This window comes from Herpailurus yagouaroundi, unplaced genomic scaffold (genome assembly GCF_014898765.1).
Source record: "Herpailurus yagouaroundi ecotype Mexico unplaced genomic scaffold, PumYag 100, whole genome shotgun sequence".
Lineage (NCBI taxonomy): Eukaryota > Metazoa > Chordata > Mammalia > Carnivora > Felidae > Herpailurus > Herpailurus yagouaroundi.
The window spans coordinates 84019856-84041161 of NW_024412391.1; the positions used below are offsets into that span (position 1 = coordinate 84019856).

At 41.0% G+C, this 21306-nt stretch overlaps 1 protein-coding gene across 3 annotated transcripts in view; it reads left to right on the top strand.

The window, feature by feature from the left end:
- SLC26A4 (solute carrier family 26 member 4) overlaps positions 1 to 21306 on the top strand; it is a 53214-nt gene that overhangs the window by 1632 nt on the left and 30276 nt on the right. For all 3 annotated transcript variants that reach the window (XM_040472936.1, XM_040472937.1, XM_040472938.1), the window contains exons 3-6: positions 2004 to 2143; positions 10233 to 10343; positions 12191 to 12375; positions 13389 to 13553. In XM_040472936.1, the coding sequence (XP_040328870.1) occupies positions 2004 to 2143; positions 10233 to 10343; positions 12191 to 12375; positions 13389 to 13553 (601 nt within the window). The remainder of the gene's footprint in view (positions 1 to 2003; positions 2144 to 10232; positions 10344 to 12190; positions 12376 to 13388; positions 13554 to 21306) is intronic.

Genomic DNA, 21306 nt, shown 5'->3' on the forward strand with positions numbered 1-21306 from the left:
CTCTCTCTCTCTCTCTCTCTCTCTCTCTCTCTCTCTCTCTCTCTCTCCCTCCCTCCTCTCATGGAGACACCTGAAGTGCGCTTGGGGGTACACAGGGTTCCTATGGTCTTCTTGTGAAGGCCAGGCTGAGAACAGTGAAGAAAGGGGCTCGATTAAAAAGAGATGATGGTGGGGCGCCTGGGTGGCGCAGTCGGTTAAGCGTCCGACTTCAGCCAGGTCACGATCTCGCGGTCCGTGAGGTCGAGCCCCGCGTCAGGCTCTGGGCTGATGGCTCAGAGCCTGGAGCCTGTTTCTGATTCTGTGTCTCCCTCTCTCTCTGCCCCTCCCCCGTTCATGCTCTCTCTCTGTCCCAAAAACAAATAAAAACGTTGAAAAAAAAATTTAAAAAGAGATGATGGGTAAAGCCATCACCTGACCAGGAGTCCTTGAAAGCCCCAAGCTCCTCTAGGCAGGATGCCACTGGGAGACACGGAAGGAACCCAGGAGAGCACAGCGTGCTCCAAGTTCTTTCCTGTCAGGCAGTGGGACCCCCAGGGAGACCTCCATCACTTTCTAAACCCAAACAGGCCATCCATAATTAGATATCACCAACAAAAACTAGAACTGTCAGCTGCTGCCAGATTCTCTTTCTTTTTAAAAATCTTTTATTACAGGGGTGCCTGGGTGTCTCAGTCCGTCGAGCATCCGACTTCGGCTCAGGTCATGAGCTTACAGTTTGTGGGTTCAAGCCCCCACATCAGGCTCTGTGCTGACAGCTTGCTCAGAGCCTGCAGCCTGCTTCAGATTCTGTGTCTCCTTCTCTCTCTGCCCCTCCCCCGCTCCTGCTCTGTCTCTCTCTGTCTCTCAAAAATAAATGTTAAAAAATTTAAAAAAATTCTTTTATTACAGAACATAAGCACATATAAAAGTAGACAAAGTAGTATAATGAAGCCCCCCCTTCCTTTTTTTACCCACCACCCAGCTTCAACAACCACGCTCTATTTCCACCCACTTGCCTCCACTCCATTTTTTTTGAAGCTGATCCCACAGAGTGTATCTTTTTATCTGTATATATTTCAGTATATATCTCTAAAGACTCTTTAGAAAAAATAACCACAATTCCCTTATCACACCTAAAAAATGATTGCTTAATATGGAGAACATCAAAATTTCCAATTGTCTCATAAATATAATTGAAATAATTTAGTTGAATGAAGAGTCTAATAATGTCCATACACTCTTTTGTGTTTTTTTGATATATGAAATTTATTGTCAAAAGGTTTCCATACAACGCCCAGTGCTCATCCCAGCAGGTGCCCTCCTCAATGCCCATCACCCACCCTCCCCAACCTGCCACCCCCCCATCAGCTCTCAGTTTGTTCTGTTTTTAAGAGTCTCTTATGCTTTGGCTCTCTCCCACTCTAATCTCTCTCTCTTTTTTTTTTCCTTCCCCTCCCCCATGGGTTCCTGTTAAGTGTCCATACACTCTTAATATTTGTTTCCTTTTGTCTATGGTATGCTGAATTAAAAAAAAAATACTAAGTAGCGAGGTACAGCAAAATATATACATTTATCATGTTAAGATTTTTGTATACACTGGCTCCGAGCTTGCATCGCCAAAATAAACAGAGCATGTTTGTTTTTCTTTAAAGTCAAACAAGTAGTAGAAGGCGCCTGGGTTAGAAGTCTGAAAATTAATCTCCACTTAGAGACTCCACATTGATCGATCTGTGGCTGGTCTAGAAAATGGGCCCTTGTGTAGGGATATTTTCTCAGAGGATTACAAAGGTGGGAGAGGGGAGGGGACACTTAATCCTGTGTTTTCTAGCACAGTGCATTTAAAAGAGTAGATAGAGTTCTTGGCAAAAGCATGGTAAGCGCTTGAGGCTTAGTATTTTCCATGCAAGTCTTACTCTTTTTCTAAACGGTTGTAAAGATCAGCGGGGTCCAGCTCAAACGTTGTGCTTTGCTGTTGGTAATGGCAGAGATGGGACTAGAAACTCCATTTTCTTGCCCTTTGACAGTTGTTCGAGAAAGAGAGGCCTGGCTGTGTTGAAGACTCTCTTGCCCATCCTGGACTGGCTCCCCAAGTACCGAATCAAGGAATGGCTGCTTAGTGACATCATCTCGGGAGTTAGTACTGGCCTGGTGGGCACCCTGCAAGGTAAGTGTTGGTGAATTGGCTCCCACGTGATCGAGAGTTACAGTCTCCAGCAGCAGTTCGTAACTCCCTCCTGACTCCCAGGGGTCTGTACCCAATGTTTGCTTACCCTTCGAGATCTTTGTCTTTCCTCTAGAGCCCCTTAGTGGATAGATTCGCCTCTTTTCTCCTCTTCCTTAGAGTTCTCTTCCTGGGAAACCCTACTGCTTCTCTAGCCGCATGGCTTCAACTAGAGTCCTAGCATCTAAGCAGTAACTTCCCAATCTCTATTGACCACAACTCACAGTAAGAAATATACATTACATCGTGATCTGCACACACACATATCTCAAGTTTCGTGAAATAGTTATTCACTCCCACCACAAGTGATGTGCTCTGATAGTTTTTATTCTGTCCTGTTCTATTCTGCTTATATTTTTAAAATGATGATTGCAGTCCATTAAATTATTTTGCATCCCACATATGGGCCTTGACCTGCAATTTGAAAGTGGCTTAAGGGGGGGCACCTGGGTGGCTCAGTCTGTTAAGCGTCCGGCTTCAGCTCAGCATCTCACCGTTTGTGGGTTTGACCCCTGCGTCAGGCTCTGTGCTAACAGCTCAGAGCCTGGAGTCTGCATCGGATTCTGTGTCTCCCTCTCTCTCTGGCCCTCCCCCCACTTGTGCTCTGTCTCTCTTTCTCTCAAAAATAAGTAAAACATTAAAAAAATTTTTTTAATGGCTTAAGGGAAAGTGAACGAAGTGTTTTAGCCTGGAGTGTTATATATAAACATTCTTTCTGTCCTCCTTCCTTTTTTTAATCCATCACCTTATTTTAATCTCTGGCAAAATGTCTCAACAGAGGTGTTTTGTTTTGTTTTTAAACTGGCTTCATGCTATATTTCCATGAACATCTTGGAAATCTGTTGCATAGCTGGTGAATAGCAGTATGGGCATTCTTCTCGGCCCCCATCCCCGTTGCCTTGCTTCTGCCGTCCCCCCAACTCTACAAAGTCCTGGACCATGGAAACAGAAGTATCATTTATTTATTGTAATTTTATGGGGCACCTCATATGCTCCAAGTCCTAGGTATGCTGACATGAATGAGGTGTACCACCTGCTTTCAAGGAGCTCATGGTCCAATAGGAAAGTGGATAATAACCATTCAACAAGAGCTGTGACAAGGGCAACAAGGCCTAAGAAGTGACCATGCACAGAGGCTCACAACCCAGCCTTAGGGGATTGGGAATGGCTTCCTAGAGGTTGAGCTGTCAGAGTAGAACTTCTGGGAAGGTTAAGTCTGAGATTGCCAAATAATGGGAAGTAGAATGGGATAGGGATGTGTGTAGAAAGATGGCTTGAAAATGGACTATTTCAGAAGTTAGTAATAGTCGTTGAGCAATGTCATGAACCAACCTTTGCCCATAAGGCTCTCAAGATTACTCAGAGCAGGACAGGTAGATTTCCACAGAGGAGGATGTTCTGTGCCCCTCGTGTGGAGCCCCGTCCTGACCACCCATGTTTTCAGTCACAAAGGAGGATGGGAGAGGAGGTAGGGCTGGGCGGTACATAGTTCGGTGATGCCACGTGAGCATGCGCACTGTGGACTCTTAACAGCTGTGACGGAGCAATTCTGTGTGACTCCTGGGGGACAGGGACCATCAGGTTAATGTTTGTGTAGCTGGTGCCTGGCACGGAGGCTGGCACAAAATAGATGGCAACATTTGGTAAAGGAGGACTGAATTGCATTTCTGATAATGAATCATCTTTATATACAAAAAATGAGATTTCAACTTCCATACCTCCCAAATTTTCATAGATAAGTATCTTGTGAGAATTAACCCTACTTTTAATTCTGTCTATCAAGTATCAGACACTAGGCTGGCTTTGGCCAATTATCTTATTTAATCCTCACAAAAACTATTATTAACTCCTTTTCCATAGGTGAGAAATCCATTAAATCTTTTTTATTTTTATAAAATTATCATTGTAAGGCGAAATTTTGGGGAGGCTAACCTGGTTCATTCATGCATTCATTCATCCTTCACTTAATGACATTTAAAAACCAATTCTGGATGCCAGGTGTTCAGCCATGAGGATTAAATGGTTTATTGACAGGCACAGATACTGACTTCATGGAGTTCTTTTTGAATGTAGACAGAGGGATTAATTAAATAAATAAAAAGATAAAAAGAAAAGTAATTACAGATTGTGATAGATTTAATCCATTGTGTTGGACTAAATACTCTATAATATGGATTACTTTGAAGAGGGAGTGTTTATTTCTTTATTTTGAGAGAGAGAACAAGTGGAGAAGAGGGACAGAGGGAGAGAGAGAATCTTAAGCATGCTCCCCACTCAGACGCGGGGTCCGATCCCATGACCCTGAGATTCTGACCTGAGCTGAAATCAAGAGTTGGACACTCTACCAACTCAGCCATCCAGGCGCCGCTGGAGTGTTTATTTTAGATAGAATGGTCAAGGAAGTCCTTACTGATTAGGTGAAATTCAGTCAGAGACCCAGAGGATGAAGAGACTGTCATGACAAGAGCAGAAGGGAGAGTTTACCAAACAAAGGCCCAAGGCCAAAAGGAGTTCAGTATTTTCAAGAATTCTAGTGTGGGTGGGTGCCGTGAGGGGTGGCGGCTGGTGAACTGAATGAGATAAGGTTGGGCAGGGCTGGGATTAGGATGAGACAGTGAGGCACTGACTCTCAGAAGGTTTCCTTAAGTATTGTGCCTCAGGCACCTGGCTTGCCTCACCCCTCCCAGCCTGGAGGACAGGTGTGTCAGCTGGAACCAGATCGGCAGGAGATGGAGAGATCCACACAGATTTGAAATATTTTTTGGAGCAGCAGTCGCTGATGTCTACTGATGGATTTAGTGTGATGAAAATCACAGGTGGCTCCAAGGTTGTTGGCTTGAGCAACTGGGTAGATGGTTATGTCACTTATTACAATGGCAAAGGCTGGCTGAGAAGCAGTTTGGGATGGAAAGTGAAGAGTGTCCTTTTGGACATGCTAAGTTTGAGATGTAGGTGAGATCTCTAAGTGGAAATGCTAAATATTGAGTTGGAGCTACTTCAAGTGTGAAGAGCAGAGGAGATGTCTGAGCTAGACAGAAAAATCAGGAAAGCATCGCTGTAGAGGTGATCTTTAAAATAGAGGCGGGGCACCTGGGTGGTTCAGTGGGTTTAACCTCCATCCCTTAATTTCTTGATTTCAGCTTGGGTCATGGTCTCACGGTTTGTGGGGTTCAGGCTCTGTGCTGACTGCTGCGGGGTTGGGGAGCCTGCTTGGGATTCTCTCTCTGTCTCTCTCTCTCTCTCTCTCTCTCTCTCAAAATAAATAGATAAATCAACTTTAAAAAAATATAAAAGAGTGGGAATGCCTGAGACAACCCAGGGAGAAGGGACAGATGGAAGAGAAGATGGCTGGACCATCCAGAGGTCAGAAAGATAAGGGGGGTGGGGCCACAAGGAAACATAAGGAGGCTCAGGAGGTTGGAGAGAAAGAATTGGAGAGATGTGGGTTCAGAAGCCAAGAGGGGAGGTTGTTTTTAAAAGGACAGAGGGGCAGGGGCACCTGGGTGGCTCAGTCAGTTGAGCGTCCGACTTCGGCTCAGGTCATGATCTCATGATTCGTGGGTTCGAGCCCCACATCGGGCTCTGTGCTGACAGCCCGGAGCCTGGAGCCTGCTTCAGATTCTGTGTCTCCCTCTCTCTCTGCCCTTCCCCCACTTGTGCTCTGTCTTTCTCTGTCTCTCAAAAATGAATAAACGTTAAAAAAAAAAAAAGGACAGAGGGGCAATAGTGTCAAATACTCTTCAGGGGAGAGCTTAAAGGTGGGACACAGGCAATGCTTTTGAGAAGGTTTGCTGTGACCCAGAGTAGAAAAATAGCTGTAACTCTAGAGAGGTAAAGAGATGGAGGTAGAATGAGGGAAGATTTCATTTTCTTTTCCTGGAAGAGATACTAGAACATATTTGGGAACTAGTGGGAATATCCTTGTAGAGAAAGGCATTGATGGCCCAACAGGTGGAGGAGAAACTAAAAGTGGTGAGAAGGGGTGAATGTGAATGGGGCTCAAGGACAGAAGTAGGAGGGTTGCTCCTTAAAGACAAGGGGGAGATCTCCTCCATTTTTAAAGGAAGAAAGAAAAAAATGGTGCAAGTGTAGAGGGGTTTGAAATTATGGTGAAAAGCAAATTCAGAGCATCTCTTTATGGATTCTGTGTTTTGGGTGGAGTCTGAGATTCATGTCTGAACCATGTCTGTGTGCAGAAGGGGGAGGGCAGCAGTTTGAGGAAACTTTGGGAGGTTTGAGTCTTGCTCAGAACAAGGATGTGGAGTTGGGCCGCCAGGCAGTCCGGAGTCCCCACGTGGGGCTCCTGGTCACATATCTCCCTTGAGATGGGTCAGCCCAAATGCAAATTATCTGGTCTCTGGTCCAGCTTCTCTAGCCACTCAAATGCTCAAATGTCACCCAAAAGGTGGATGTTTGGATTCAACCAGACTGGGGTTTTACGAGACAAGAAAAGGGAAGGTGAGAGAGAGAAGCAAGGGAGTTCGGAGTGTTTGCAAAATTACATGGACAGGAGGCAAGAGAAGACAGGAGGGCACCAAAGAGAGGGAGAGAGTGGATTTTGAAGCCTCATGAGGACACAGATGAGGACACAGAAATGTTGCAACAACGATTCTGGAGTAGGTGAGCTGAAAGCCTAGGATGTGTTTTGGGAGAGAGAACTCAAAACAGATTTCAGAGGGGGTGCCATCGTGTCTAGTGGTGGCTCGGTCCGTGACACATCACTGGCTGGATGGCCGAGGAGTGGGAGAGTAACTTATCAGAGAGGTCAGGCTCAACTTACTGAGAAACCGATTGTTGAGAAGGATAATGGGATCTTTTTGACTTTTGTTATAAAAAAAATTCTCACCAGCCAGCAAAAGATCAATGCAGGCATTTTAGGGCTATCTTCATTCCCAACTATGGGGAGACTGCTCTCCAGTTTCTACTTTGCCTTCTAGATGCTTGCAAACATTTGTTAGTACCACCATTGTCGACATAGGCCACCATCCTGCACATGAGGGCCCCCAGCACAGAGATTCCACAGCTTAAACCGATGGCTTCGATTTCTTTACAAATGGTGTGATTTCAAAATTGTTGCACCAAATTCCTTTGTAATAAAGCTGATTACAATATATTTGGGTAGCGGTTGTCCCTAAGTAGGACACTGTATGAAAACAGAAAAAGTCCCTATTTTGTCAGGCCTGTAAACACTGCAGAGCCCAGTGTAGGGAAGTGAAGCTTGAGAAAGACTTGGAAAAAGTCATAGAAAGTAGGTTGTTTTTATCTCCTGCTCCTTCTTCCCTTTGTGGAGCCACCATTCTACTGCATTTTCTTGGGATGAGTGATTATTGCCATTTCTTGCTGTAATTCATGTATTAAAATGATTGCATACAGATTATTCTAGAATACAAATTCTGTAAGGGCAGATACTTTCTTTTGTCCACTCCCAGATCTAGAATAGTGCTGGCACATGGTAGGTACATAATCAATTGTTGTTGAATGAATGCGTGAATGTTTATTGTAGGAAACTAGAAAATACATACAAAGAACATGAAAAAAATACCTCTTCCACAAACTATAAGTCTCCTTTGATCCTACCATGTAGAAAACCCATTAATATTTTAGTAAATGCCCTACTAGACACACAAATGCATATCTATGTAAAAGAATAAAGAAATGCCAGAATGATAAGCACTACATTTTGGATAGTGGTTGCCTTCAAGGGATAGAGGGAGGAAGAAGGATGTGATGGAGGAAAAGTATATAGAGTTGTAACTTTACTGGCGATTTCTCCCTTCCTTCCTTCCTTCCTTCCTTCCTTCCTTCCTTCCTTCCTTCCTTCCTTCCTTCCTTCTTTTCTTTCTTTCTTTCTTTCTTTCTTTCTTTCTTTCTTTCTTTCTTTCTTTCTTTCTTTCTTTCTTTCTTTCCCTCAAGATTTTAAGTAATCTCTGCACCCAATGTGGGGCTCAAACCCGCAACCCTGAGATCAAGAGTCATTCCCTGTACCAGCTGAGCCAGCCAGGTGCCCCACTGGCAATTTATTTCTTAAGCCAGATGGTGAATACATGGGTATTTATTATATTATATAGTCTTTGAATATCGAAATGACTTAGTATATTATTTAAAATCTTTTGAGAATTTTTTTGTGCATGCAACATGCATGTTTACTTTTATAAAAGGGGGAGCAGGCATGCTTACCACGATTTTGAATCCTGCTTTTTCTTCGCTTTTTCTTTGTTCTTTACGTATCTCCATGTTAGGAAATGTATTTCTACATATCACATCAATTTCATGTGATAGAATTACAGTATGCAAAGTATAATTTAGTTAACTTTTCCATTTTGAGACATTCATTCAGTAGCTAACATGGGGCAGTTGTGAGCCAGGATATTTAGGTTGTTTTCGCCTTTTGTTTTTTTAACTGCTCTAAATGTAATCCTTTGTTAAGGGCCCAGTGATCAAAGGGCTTGATTTTCTCTCACTGTAAGTGAGTGAAATGTGAGAAAGTAATTTAAGTAAGATGTGCTGACTACCTAAGAAGTGCTTAACCAGGGAAAAGAACTCATCATCATGGTCTTCCAATTCCCATGTACACAGAGAAGTTGAGATTTCTCCATACCGCAATACATGGGCCCAGAGGCTTCCTGGGACAGACAGCTTAGCGGAGGAAACCTCGCAGAGTTTTCTTGCCTGCTGCTGTGTATAATTGCCATATTTTTCTTTGTTTGGACCTAACTTCTGTTAACAAGAAAGGTGGAAAGGGCAGTGCAACAATGCTTATGTCCCTCTGAACACAGAGAAACACTGCATTCACACAAAATATCTATGTGCAAAACTGGTCTGAGCCTTTGGACCGAATTGATGAAATTACAAATTTTTTTTTTATTTTAGTTAAATCCAAGTTAGTTAACATATAGTGTAATAATGTCTCAGGAGTAGAATTCACTGATTCATCACTTACATACAATACCCAGGGCTCATCCCAACAAATGCCCTTATTAAGGCCCATCACCCATTTAGCCCTTCCCCCCGCCCAACAACCCTCCGGCAACCCTCTGTTTGTTCTCTAAATTAAAGAGTCTCTTATGGCTTGTTTCCCTCTCTGTTTTTATCTTATTTTTCCTTCCCTTCCCCAATGTTCATCTGTTTTGTGTCTTAAATTACACATATGAGTAAAATCATATGATATTTGTCTTTCTCTGACTGACTTATTTCGCTTAGCCTAATACATTCTAGTTCCCTCCATGCTGTTGCAAATGGTAAGATTTCATTCTTTTTGATTGCCAAGTAATACTCTCTCTCTCTCTCTCTCTCTCTCTCTCTCTCTCTCCCTCTCTCTCTCTCTATATATACACACACCACATCTTCTTTATCCATTCATCAGTCAAGGGACCTTTGGGCTCTTTCTATAAGTTGGCTCTTGCTGATAGTGCTGATATAAACATTGGGGTGCACGTGCCCCTTTGAATCAGCACTTTTGTGTCGTTTGGATAAACACCTAGTAGTGCAATTGCCGGACCGTTGGGTAGTTCTATTTTTCATATTTTGAGGAACCTCCATGCTGTTTTCCAGAGGGCCTGCACCGGTTTGCATTCCCACCAGCTGCGCAAAAGGGGACCAACAGCGCTAAAGGGTTCCCCTTTCTCCACATCCTCACCAACATCTGTTGTTTCCCGATTTGTTCATTGTAGCCACCCTGACTGGCGTGAGGTGGTATCTCAGTGTGGTTTTGATTTGTATTTCCCCGACTGAATTGATCACCATGTTAACCAACTGCTTTGACTTCTTTTTTCCACTCGTCTGATCACTGGGTAATTTGGATTACCTGTCAATTCAATGCATTTACACAGGCGTTGTGTGGACACCATCATTATTTCAGCTGATTTAGACCGTGTTCTGCATCCTTGCATAGCCTCAGACTGTAGGCAACATAAGGAGACCACTCTGGGCAAGCTGCAAAGTGGGGCTGTCTTTGAAAAGGTCTTTCTTTGCACAGTAGAAATAATACCATAACTTTTGTTGGTGAATTTAATCATTTTGGATGTACTTTCAGGCATGGCGTATGCTCTTCTGGCTGCCGTTCCTGTCGGATATGGTCTCTACTCTGCTTTTTTCCCTATCCTAACATATTTTATCTTTGGAACATCAAGACACATCTCAGTTGGTAATTATAAGCATATACTACAATTATATTTATTCACGTTTAACGTGTTTCGGCTCTAGTATGTGTATTATGCTTCCATATCTTTGTTAATAATGTTTTCCGGGAAAATAGGCCTTCAGTGCTTTGCCTGCTTTTCCTATTCAATGACGCAGTGGTTCTTAGCTTTCAAAGTACCATCTCTTCAGTATTAAGTTTATACTTAACTTTTTTTTTTTTTTAATTTTTTTTTTCAACGTTTATTTATTTTTGGGACAGAGAGAGACAGAGCATGAACGGGGGAGGGGCAGAGAAAGAGTGAGACACAGAATCGGAAACAGGCTCCAGGCTCCGAGCCATCAGCCCAGAGCCTGACGCGGGGCTCGAACTCACGGACCGCGAGATCGTGACCTGGCTGAAGTCGGATGCTTAACCGACTGCGCCACCCTGGCGCCCCACTTTTTTTTTTTTTTTTTTTATAAAGAGGAGAAAATTGAGAGATTGGTCAAAATGGCAGCCTACCTTCAAATTCTAGCATATTTTCATTTTCTTAATGTAATAAATTTGACTCCATATTTAGAAAGTGTTCTCTTCCAAAATAGAAAATGACAAGGTAAAAATATCTTCAAGAGGTCTTCAAACCTCCTGTTTTACTAGACTAACTTATCATTTACTAAATAATGTTCATCAAATCCATAGTCATCATTTCATTAAAAACTATACTCATTTTAAGTCACTAATACTGGAAGACCAGCAAAGTTGTGCCAAAACTATTTAGAAACTAAGCTTGGCTTTCCTTCTTGGTATGGCTCAAAATAGGCTTATTTTCTGCTGTTCCTAAAATTTGAATTCTCTTTTGCTAGAATGTTCTAGTAAATGAATGTCTTAATGCTATTTTGTGACTTTGACATTTATACTTGAGATAATTTTGCGCCTACATCCATCTGCTGGCTAGACGTGTCTACCTGGACAGTCCTCTTGAAACACATACAACCATCTACTGTATCTCCAACCCATATCCTTGTCCTTAGTTGTATTGTCCCCAGTGTCTAGCATATTGCCTTGTCTACGGAAGGAGATCAGGAAGAGGTTATTGATTGAGAACCCTTCCTCACCTGGGAGAATCTAGCAGTATCAAATGCTTGACAGTGTGAGGAACATAGAAGCTGTTTTTTTTCTCTTTGGTATTCTATCCATTTAGACACTCCAGGTTACTGGATTTTGATACTGAGCCCTCCCAACTGTTAAAGCCTCCCATGATGAAAGGATAGGATCATCATCATGGATAAAAACATCAGAAGTGAATGGGAGAAAAGGAATACTTTTAAAACATAGAATCTTCTAGACTGGCATTTGATATGAAAAAATAATTTGTTTTGAAAAGAGAAAAAGAGAAACAGTGTACTCTCTTTGCTGTTTCTTTACCCTAATTGGGACCCTGTGATATGGATCAAGGTACTCAGCTCCGCAGGGATCAGGACACCAGATGCTCTAGGGAATGAGCTTATATGGAATAAGTAAGATGAAACAAATAAGGATCCAGCTTGTTGGCCACCTCTGCCAGGAAACTCCCCCACCCCTACCCCAGTTCACACAAAGACCGCACAAAGACTGGTTAGACAACCCCCCTGAGTATTCACAAAGCATCCGAAATGCTATTTTACAATTGCCTATCTACATGTCTCTCTTGCTCATTTCTGGGTCACGAATGCCTTGAAGCATGTGTTTTGGGGGCTTCTTTTGTGAAGAAGCAATATTTTCCCAACCACAGCTAATAATTTCACACATCTTTCTAATCCTATGTAGACATGTTGTTGAACCTAAACATGTATGATGAATAATTACTAACTGATAGAGCCTTTCTTCCCCAGGGCCTTTCCCTGTGGTCAGTTTAATGGTGGGATCTGTTGTTCTGAGCATGGCCCCCGACGAACACTTTCGCATATCCAGCAGTAATGGCACTGCACTCAATGCCACCGTGATAGACTCTGAGGCTAGAGACGCAACAAGAGTATTGATTGCAAGCACCCTTACTCTTCTGGTTGGCATCATACAGGTAATGGGATGACAAGTAAAATGTAAATTGGCATGATTTTTATTTGAAATAACTGAGTGTAAAGCATGTGGACTTAAAGATTCATTTAAAAGCACAACAGAGCGATTTATTGGACCCCCCCCCAAAGTTATTTTTTAACTTCTACTGTTTTAGGTCAGATGCTGAAATAGTCAGCAAGACCCCCTGATTAGGGCTCAGGTATTATCAAAGTTAGAGACAGAAAAAAAAATCAGAACATGTGTGATTTTTTTTTTAATTAAAATTTTTTTTTAATATTTATTTTTGAGAGAGAGAGAGAGAGGCAAAGAGAGGGGGACAGAAATCCAAAGCGGGTTCTGAGCTGTCAGCACAGAGCCCGACACGGTGCTCAAGCTCATGAACCATGAGATCATGACCTGAGCCCAAGTCAGAAGCTCAACTGCCTGAACCACCCAGGTGCCCCATGTGTGATTATAATGAGAATGAGGGAAGGGAAGAATACAGAATGCACAAAGGAGCAAAAAGTGTCCCAGTGAGCAGAGCCATGGGATCTGAAAGTCAGAGGAATAAGTCCCATGATTTTTGCTTTTACACATTACATATCCAGAAACACTTCAAGGTTCATGTTACCACAGTTTTCAAATTTTAGGGTGGAGGAGGGGCATTGGGAAATCCAGATTTGCTTCCTACAAGTATTTGTGTGTTATCAGCAGGTTACCAGAGTTTTAACTGGTGTTAAGTTTATTTTTATTTTTTTTTTTAATGTTTATTTATTTGTGTGAGAGAAACAGAGCATGAGTGGGGAGGGGCAGAGAGAGACACACAGAATTGGAAGCAGGCTCTGGGATGTCAGCTCAGAGCCTAACGTGGGGCTCGAACTCACGACCGTGAGATCATGACCTAAGTGGACGTCGGATGCTCAACCAACTGAGCCACCCAGACACCCCAAATGGTGTTGGGTTTAATTTGTTAATAGTTCAAGAGAATTGGTCCTTCTTCCAGGCAAACTTTAACTTCTTTCCTTTTCATACTAGTTGATATTTGGAGCTTTGCAGATCGGATTCATAGTGAGGTACTTGGCAGATCCTTTGGTTGGCGGATTCACAACAGCTGCTGCCTTCCAAGTGCTCGTCTCACAGCTGAAGATCGTTCTCAACGTTTCGACCAAAAACTATAATGGCGTTCTCTCCATTATCTATGTAAGTGTGGCGTTTTACTCCGGAGATGGCTCACGGAGAAAAATCTGTTCTTTTCCTCTGTACCCTGAGTCTGGAGAGCATATGTTCCTCCATGCCATACTTTGGGAAGCCATTGAAAACATTCTTCTCTGAAAGAAAGCAATAGAATCAGGAGTAACATTGAAGACGGCAGATTTTACAAAGCATCGTTCTCAACTGGTCAAAATGGTTCCACAAGTGTCACTGCACTTGAAAATATGAAGGAAAACAAAGTGGTATAGTGAAGTGAAGTCTGGTGTGGGATGCCACAGACTTGAGTTCCAGTTTCCAAGTGGCCTCTGATAAGTTGAGTGGCCGTAGACACATCATGGGGGATAGTGGCTGAAAGCTCAGGTTTAGAGCTGGATCCTGGATTAATATCCTGACTCTTGTATATATTAGTTATATGAGCAAATCACCATACCTCAGTTTCCTTCTCTGCCAAATAGAATTAGTAACAATATCTGTATTCATAATTAAGTTAAATAAGGGTGTAAGAGAAGCACTTTGCCCAGAGGCTGAAGCATTAACAAGTACTCAAAAAAAGTAGTTAGGTTGAAATTATTATTTCACATTTCAAGGCTTCTTTTTTTATTTGTAAAACGAAATGACTGGAGCTGTAGCTCTAAAGCCCTTTTTAACTGTGAGAGTCCATAAAATGCATAATGTAAATGTCTCAGCAATTATAGATGAAAAGGAACATCAGAATCGGAGGTGATCAACATGCAAAAGAGATGCAAAAGAAGGATGTAGATCACACTAATTAGATTTGAAAAAGTTCTTGGATCTAAATCTGTGTTCTATATAAAGCATGCTATTGATGCTTGAAAAATGATAATGATAGTAACATGATGTCATTCTAGCTTGGGGAGGATGATACTATGCCAAATAAATGTGCTAGCCTTGAGAATGGGGTTTCAGTCCTTTACTGACCCACGTATTAGCTTCTAAAACAATGTAAGGCCATGTGTTCATATGCAAAAAATTAGTGATGTGGTCAGGAATTTGCTCAATTTCACAACAGTGTCATAATCCCACGTTCTCTATACATTCAACCAATACTGCCAAGTGCCTATTATAAGCTGGGTACTGTGCTAAGCAGTGGGAGTAGGTAGAGGAGATAGTATAACCCAGTGATTAATCAGGGACTATTGGGGGTGCCTGGGTGGCTCAGTCGGTTGGGCGGCTGACTTCGGCTCAGGTCATGATCTCACAGCTCTTGAGCTCAAGCCCCGTGTCGGGCTCTGTGCTGACAGCTCAGAGCCCAGAGCCTGCTTCAGATTCTGTGTCTCCCTCTCTCTCTACCCCTCCCAAGCTCACTCTCTTTCTCTCTCTTTCAAAAATAAATAAACATTAAACAAATTTTAAAAAAAGTCAGGGACTTTGAACTTCAGTAGACTTGAGCTGGAATCTTGGTTCCACTGCCTACTTACTACCCACGTGATTTGGGGCATGTTAAATTTAACATCCTATACACCTCAGTGTCCTCAGTTGTAAAATGGGAATAATAATAGTAGCTGCCTCTTAACATTGTGAGGAATAAAGGAAAATCTGTGTAAAGCACTTACCACAATACCTGGCTCTTAGGAAGAGTTCAGTAAATTATTATTATTATTATTGTTATTATTACCATTATTGTTGTTGCTATTACTGTTATCATTATTTTTATGGTGATTAGACCTCCTGGAGCTTAGTGTTCGCTTCTCAAGGACCCAGACTGTTAACACAGGCTGTTTTTTGTCACACAGGATTATTTTTGTCATTGTTGCTTTTTTTGCAACCACGTCCTTGGTTCATTTGAAAGCTTCTGAGTCCCTTTCTCTGACAGGCTCCTTTGCATTTGCAGTCCCTGGCACATCTTGCTTTTCCTTGCGTTCCCACGTTTCCTGCCTGCTGTTCATTCATTTATTCCTTCATTGTCATTCATACAGTTCATCTATTCAATAAATATTTATTGACCACCTCCTATGTGCTAGGAACTAGTTTCTCCCTGTATGAATCCACTGACCCCTGAATCCACCAAGAGACCCCTTACTGAGTGTACTCACCTCTTCGTGAACATTGCTTGGGCTGCCTCCACACAGATCACAGGAGGCTCAGGCCTACGGTTAACCTGGTTCCCTGGCCACTGGGGGACCTCGCCAACAGGAGAATGAAATAGTTCTTCCTGTCTTCTAGGACTCTGTTTTACGTTTTATTTTTTAAGTTTTTATTTTAATTCCAGTGTAGTTAACACACAGTGTTATATTAGTTTCAGGTGTACAATGTAGTGATTCAATAATTCTATACATCGCCCCGTGCTCATCATGACAAGTACACTCCTTAATCCCCAGCTCCTATTTTACCCATTCCCCCACCCGCATCCCCTCTTGTAACCGTAAGTTTGTTCTGTACAGTTAAGAATGTGTTTCTTGGTTTGTCTCTCTCTTTTTTGACCTTTGCTCATCTGTTTTGTTTCTTAAATTCCACATATGAGGGAAATCATGGTATTTGTCTTTAACATATCTTGCTCAGCATTATTCTCTCTAGCTCCATTCATATCATTGCAAATGGCAAGATTTCATTCTTTTTTATGGCCGAGTAACATTCCGTTGTATGTATATATACCATCTCTTCTTTATCCATTCATCAGTCCATGGACACTTGGGCTGCTTCCATAATTTGGCTATTGTAAATAATGCCACTATAAACACAGGGGTGCATGTATCCCTTTGAATTAGTGTTTTTGTGGGGGTTTTTGGGTAAATACCCAGTAGTGTGATTACTGTATCATAGGGTAATACTATTTTTAACTTTCAGGGGAAACTCCATATTGTTTTCCACAGTGGCTGCACCAGTTTGCATTACAACCAACATTGCATGAGAGTTCCTTTCTCTCCACATCTTTGCCAACATTTGTTGTTTCTTTGATCTTAGTCATTCTAACAGGTGTGACGTGATATCTCACTGTGGTTTTGATTTGCATTTCCCTGATGATGAGTGATATTGAGCATCTTATCATGTATCTTCTTTGGAGAAATATCTGTCTGTTCATGTCTTCTGCCCATTTTTAAATTAAATTTTTAAATTCTTCCCATATTTTAAATTTATATATTTTGGGTACTAATGCTTTATTGGATATGTCATTTGCAAATATCTTCTCATTTAGTAGGTTGTCTTTCATTTCTGTTGATTGTTTCATTTGCTGTGCAGAAACTTTTTTTTTTTTTTTTGTAGTCCCAATACTTTATTTTTGCTTTTATTTCCCTCACCTCAGGAGACATTTAGAAAAATGTGGCTATGGCTGATGTCAGAAATTACTGCCTGGGTTCTCTTCTAGTACTTTTATGGTTTCAAGTCTCCCATTTAGGTCTTTCATCCATTTTGAATTTATTTTTGTATATGGTATAAGAAAGAGGCCCAGTTTCATTTTTTGCACGTTGCTGTCCAGTTTTCCAAACACCATTTGTTGAAGAGACTGTTTTTCTCATTGTAGATTCCTTTCTACTTAGACAAAGATTAATTGATCGTTTAATTGTGGGTTTATTTCTGGGTTTTCTATTCTGTTCCACTGCTCTATGTGTCTGTTTTTATTCCAGTACCATGCTGGTACTTGAACCCACGACCCTGAGATCAAGACCTGAGCTGAGATCAAAAGTCAGACGCTTCACTGAGCCACCCAGGTGCCCCAGTACCATGTTGTTTTGATTACTATAGTTTTGTAGTATAAAGCCCCGGTATTGTGATACCTATAGTTTTTTCTTCCTTTTTCAAGATTGCCTTGGCTATTCAGCGTCTTTTGTGGTTCCATACAAATTTTAGGATTGTTTTGTTCCAGTTCTGTGAAAAATACTGTTGGTATTTTGTTAGGGATTGCATTAAATGTATATATATGGCTTTGGGTAGTACAGACATTTTAACAGTATTCGTTCTTCCAACCCACAAACATGGTATGTCTTTCCATTTCTTTGTGTCTTTCCTAGGACTACGTTTAAGATGAAGCTTGTTGCAAATGACCCCACTTTGAGACATGGACAAAAGTACCAAGACATACTAGAATAAGGTCAAAAAAACATGATTATTATGTGACTTATGTTCTGTTGAACATTATTCTTGAAGTCTCAGGTTAGAGTATATCATAGAATTTTGAGAGAATTCCTCCAGGCCACTCAGGTTGGATGAATATATCTCAATCTTCCCTGTGTGATCATGTCTCTAAGCTTGCTCTTCTGAAAACAAAGGATCAGCAGATTTGGAAAGGGTTGCATAAGAGTTGAATGAACCACTCAGTACCTGAACAGACAATTTCACTTATGACATTACTGGCAGCAATCATTTGTGAAAGAACCCTTCAACAAATGCAGAGTAGTCATGGATTCCGTCCAGGAAAATTTGGAAGATTGTTGTAAGATAATTTCCTTGGCATGTAGTAACTTAACATCCCTTTTGTTATAAGGTTGTACTTTGGATTGTTTCCCTTCCCCAACTCCTCCCAAGAAATAAGGTGATTAATTCAAAGAATTGGAGGAGGAAATATTGGGACAGTATGAAAAACTAAAACTTTAATTAGCAAATGCCAGAGACACTGAATATAGGATGCAGAAGGGGGAATGAAAGGATGCTAGTGGAATTCAGAATTAATAATACTTCTCATCCCACTATGTAGCTACTCAATTGTGTAAGCAAATCACATAGCACACTTAAGAGTGAGTATATTGGGGCTCCTGGGTGGCTCAGTCAGTTGAGCAGCTGAATCTTGATTTCAGCTTAGGTCAGGATCTCACAGTTCATGGGATGGAGCCCTGCCTCAGGCTCTGCACTAACAGCATGGAGCCTGCACAGAGCCTGCTTAGGATTCTCTTTCTCCCTCTCTTTCTGCCCCTTCCCTGCTTGCATACATTCTCTCTCTCTCTCTTTCTCTCTCAAAATAAATAAACTTTGAACAACTCTATATAAAAAAAAAAGAGTATGTTTTCCTACCATTCACTTTGAATGGCTTGTCTCAATAGACAAAGGAAGAGTTTCTGCTTGCTTACTGAAGTGATGCCTACCTCCTCCTTTATTCCTCTAATGAGGAGAAAGACCACACTGAAAAGTTCTGCCCAGATGATGAGGGTGTTGAAAGCCACCATTAAGCTTGAGCAGATTCACTATTCTGTATCTGTTCCGTTTTATAAAAATCAAGCCATTATAATAAGGAAAGAACACTTGAAGCTCTAAGGGTTGATCTACATATGAGCAAAAGTTGTTTCTGGTAGGAGGAAATACCTGACTACAAGGGGGTGATTATGACGGGTTTGTTATATTTATAAAGATGAATTAAAAACAAATTTGGCACCAAAAGTTAACTGACAAACTTCTTCATATGTAATATCAGGTATATATTTTTTTCTTCTGGCTTCATACCCCAAGGTAATGCTAGGCAAAGAAGGAAGAAATTATCTAAGTGAAATGGTCCTAAAATTCTCTGAGCATGGTAGGAAAATAGTATAATATTTTCCATCACGGAAATGATTATTATTATGATTTGAACTATTCAGAATATTAGGTTGAAAGATGGATTTATATGTGTATCCACCTTTTAAACAAATTTAATAAGTATTTCCATAGTAATCTAAATTAGAATTAGTTTTTAGTACTTTCTTAGAGTCTCGTTTCTATTGTCTTTGAATACAATCTGACTACTTCAGTTTATTTGGGTGAATTTTATTTCCATGTAGACTAAACTTTTTATTGAAGAATTTTTTGGAAGAAATAACTCATATATATGCAACTCATATGTTTATATGCTTGTTTAACGCAATTGTATAGTATAAACTGATTTTGTTTTTTGTGACTCATATTACATTTTTAATACGCTAGAAGTGCTTTTTATTCAAAGATCTAAGTGACTCTCATAGATTAAATGGGAATCCAAGAGTGATAATTTTTGTAAGGTGAAAATGTTTCTATGACTGGGGTAGTTATCTGATTGTTTTTAAGTTTGAATTTTCCCCTCTTGAGTTGAAAGTAAACCTTTATTGTGTAGACAGTTAAGTGAAATATTGTATCTAGCTTGTGAATTAATGAGGCTTGTCATCAGAAAATTGATGATGTGGAATTTGAGAAACTTAACAGGTGATCATAGGGGAAGTGAAGGAAAAATAAGATATAAACAGAGAAAGAGGCAAACCATAGGAGACTCGTAAATACAGAGAACAAACAGAGGGTTGCTGGAGGGGAGATAGGTGGAGGGGATGGGCTGAATGGGTGATGGGCATTCAGGAGGGCACTTGTTGGGATGAGCACTGGGTGTTATACGTCAGTGATGAATCACTGGGTTCTACTCCTGAAGCCAAGACTACACTGTATGTTAGCTAACTTGAGAATAAAAAAAGAAGACGAAAGAAAGAAAGTTGATGATGTGAAGGGCCAGACGCAATACCATCATGACTCTGAGGCATGTAGGACTGTTAGCTCCTAGGACAGACGCCCTAAATTCCTGAGTTATTGTGTCTGCTTGTGGTACTCCTCCATTTTCTCTTTTTCACCGGGCTATCACTGGCTTCATCGTTTGCTATCAGTGTATCTGCCTCTAGCAATTTTCACTGACTCTGGAAGGCAACGTAAATTTGGGTTTAAAGCAAGAGCAAAAATACTCTGAGTGAAAGTCCAAGGGGCTTCCTGCTTGAACTCTAGTTCAAGGACTTGGTGGACGTATTTTGCCGGCATGAAAGCGTCTCCCCTCATTTCCTTACTCTTGAATGTTCTCCAGAGAGTTGGAGTTGCTAGCAAAATGACTGTTAGATCACTTAATGTTTATTATACATAATTGTTACTGGATTGTCATTATAGTTATTTAAAAAATTTTTTTTCAACTTTTTAATTTATTTTTGGGACAGAGAGAGACAGAGCATGAACAGGGGAGGGGCAGAGAGAGAGACACACACACAGAATCGGAAACAGGCTCCAGGCTCTGAGCCATCAGCCCAGAGCCTGACGCGGGGCTCGAACTCACTGACCGCGAGATCTTGACCTGGCTGAAGTCGGACGCTTAACCGACTGCGCCACCCAGGCGCCCCAGTATAATTATTTTAAATACAGCTTACCTATAAAATTAAGTAACAAATACGTTATAAATGATCAGATGCTCCATTCCTTTATTTTCATATAAAATATACCTATAAAAGGACCATTCGAAAAAAGTAACCTGCACTGAGAGATTATTTGTCTCAAAGAATTAAAGAATACCTTCCTAAGTCATGCCTTCTATAAAACTCAAGCTGCCGGAACAAAGGTATTAGTGTTCTTCCCTGGGATTCTCCCTTGCTAATCTTCCTTGATTCCGAGAAACCTCCTATTTACAAAACAAAACTAGCTTTTTCTTGGAGTTAACTAGCTTTTTCTTGAGGTGGCTTATCTGTGCACTTGGAAAGAGTTGTGTTTTTAAAGTCATTTCAGTTCAAGTTTCAACTAAGTACCAAATTAATTTCCAAAAAAAATTATATTTGAACTATATATCAATTCAGTAGCTTTTCTCTGCCATGAAGAATGGATCAATCCCTATGTATCTACATATGAAGTATTCAGGTATTTTTATTACCACCCATATAATTCAGGTTTGGGAAGAGTTTTAGCTAAAATACTGGCAAATTGGGACTTTTGGGTTTATCAGTTTTTAGTCTCAATAATACCACATCAACATTGTGAAATTAGGTCACTTAATAGTCCCTGTAAAACCACTTTAAGATATAAACTTTAAAAACTTTTCTGCAAG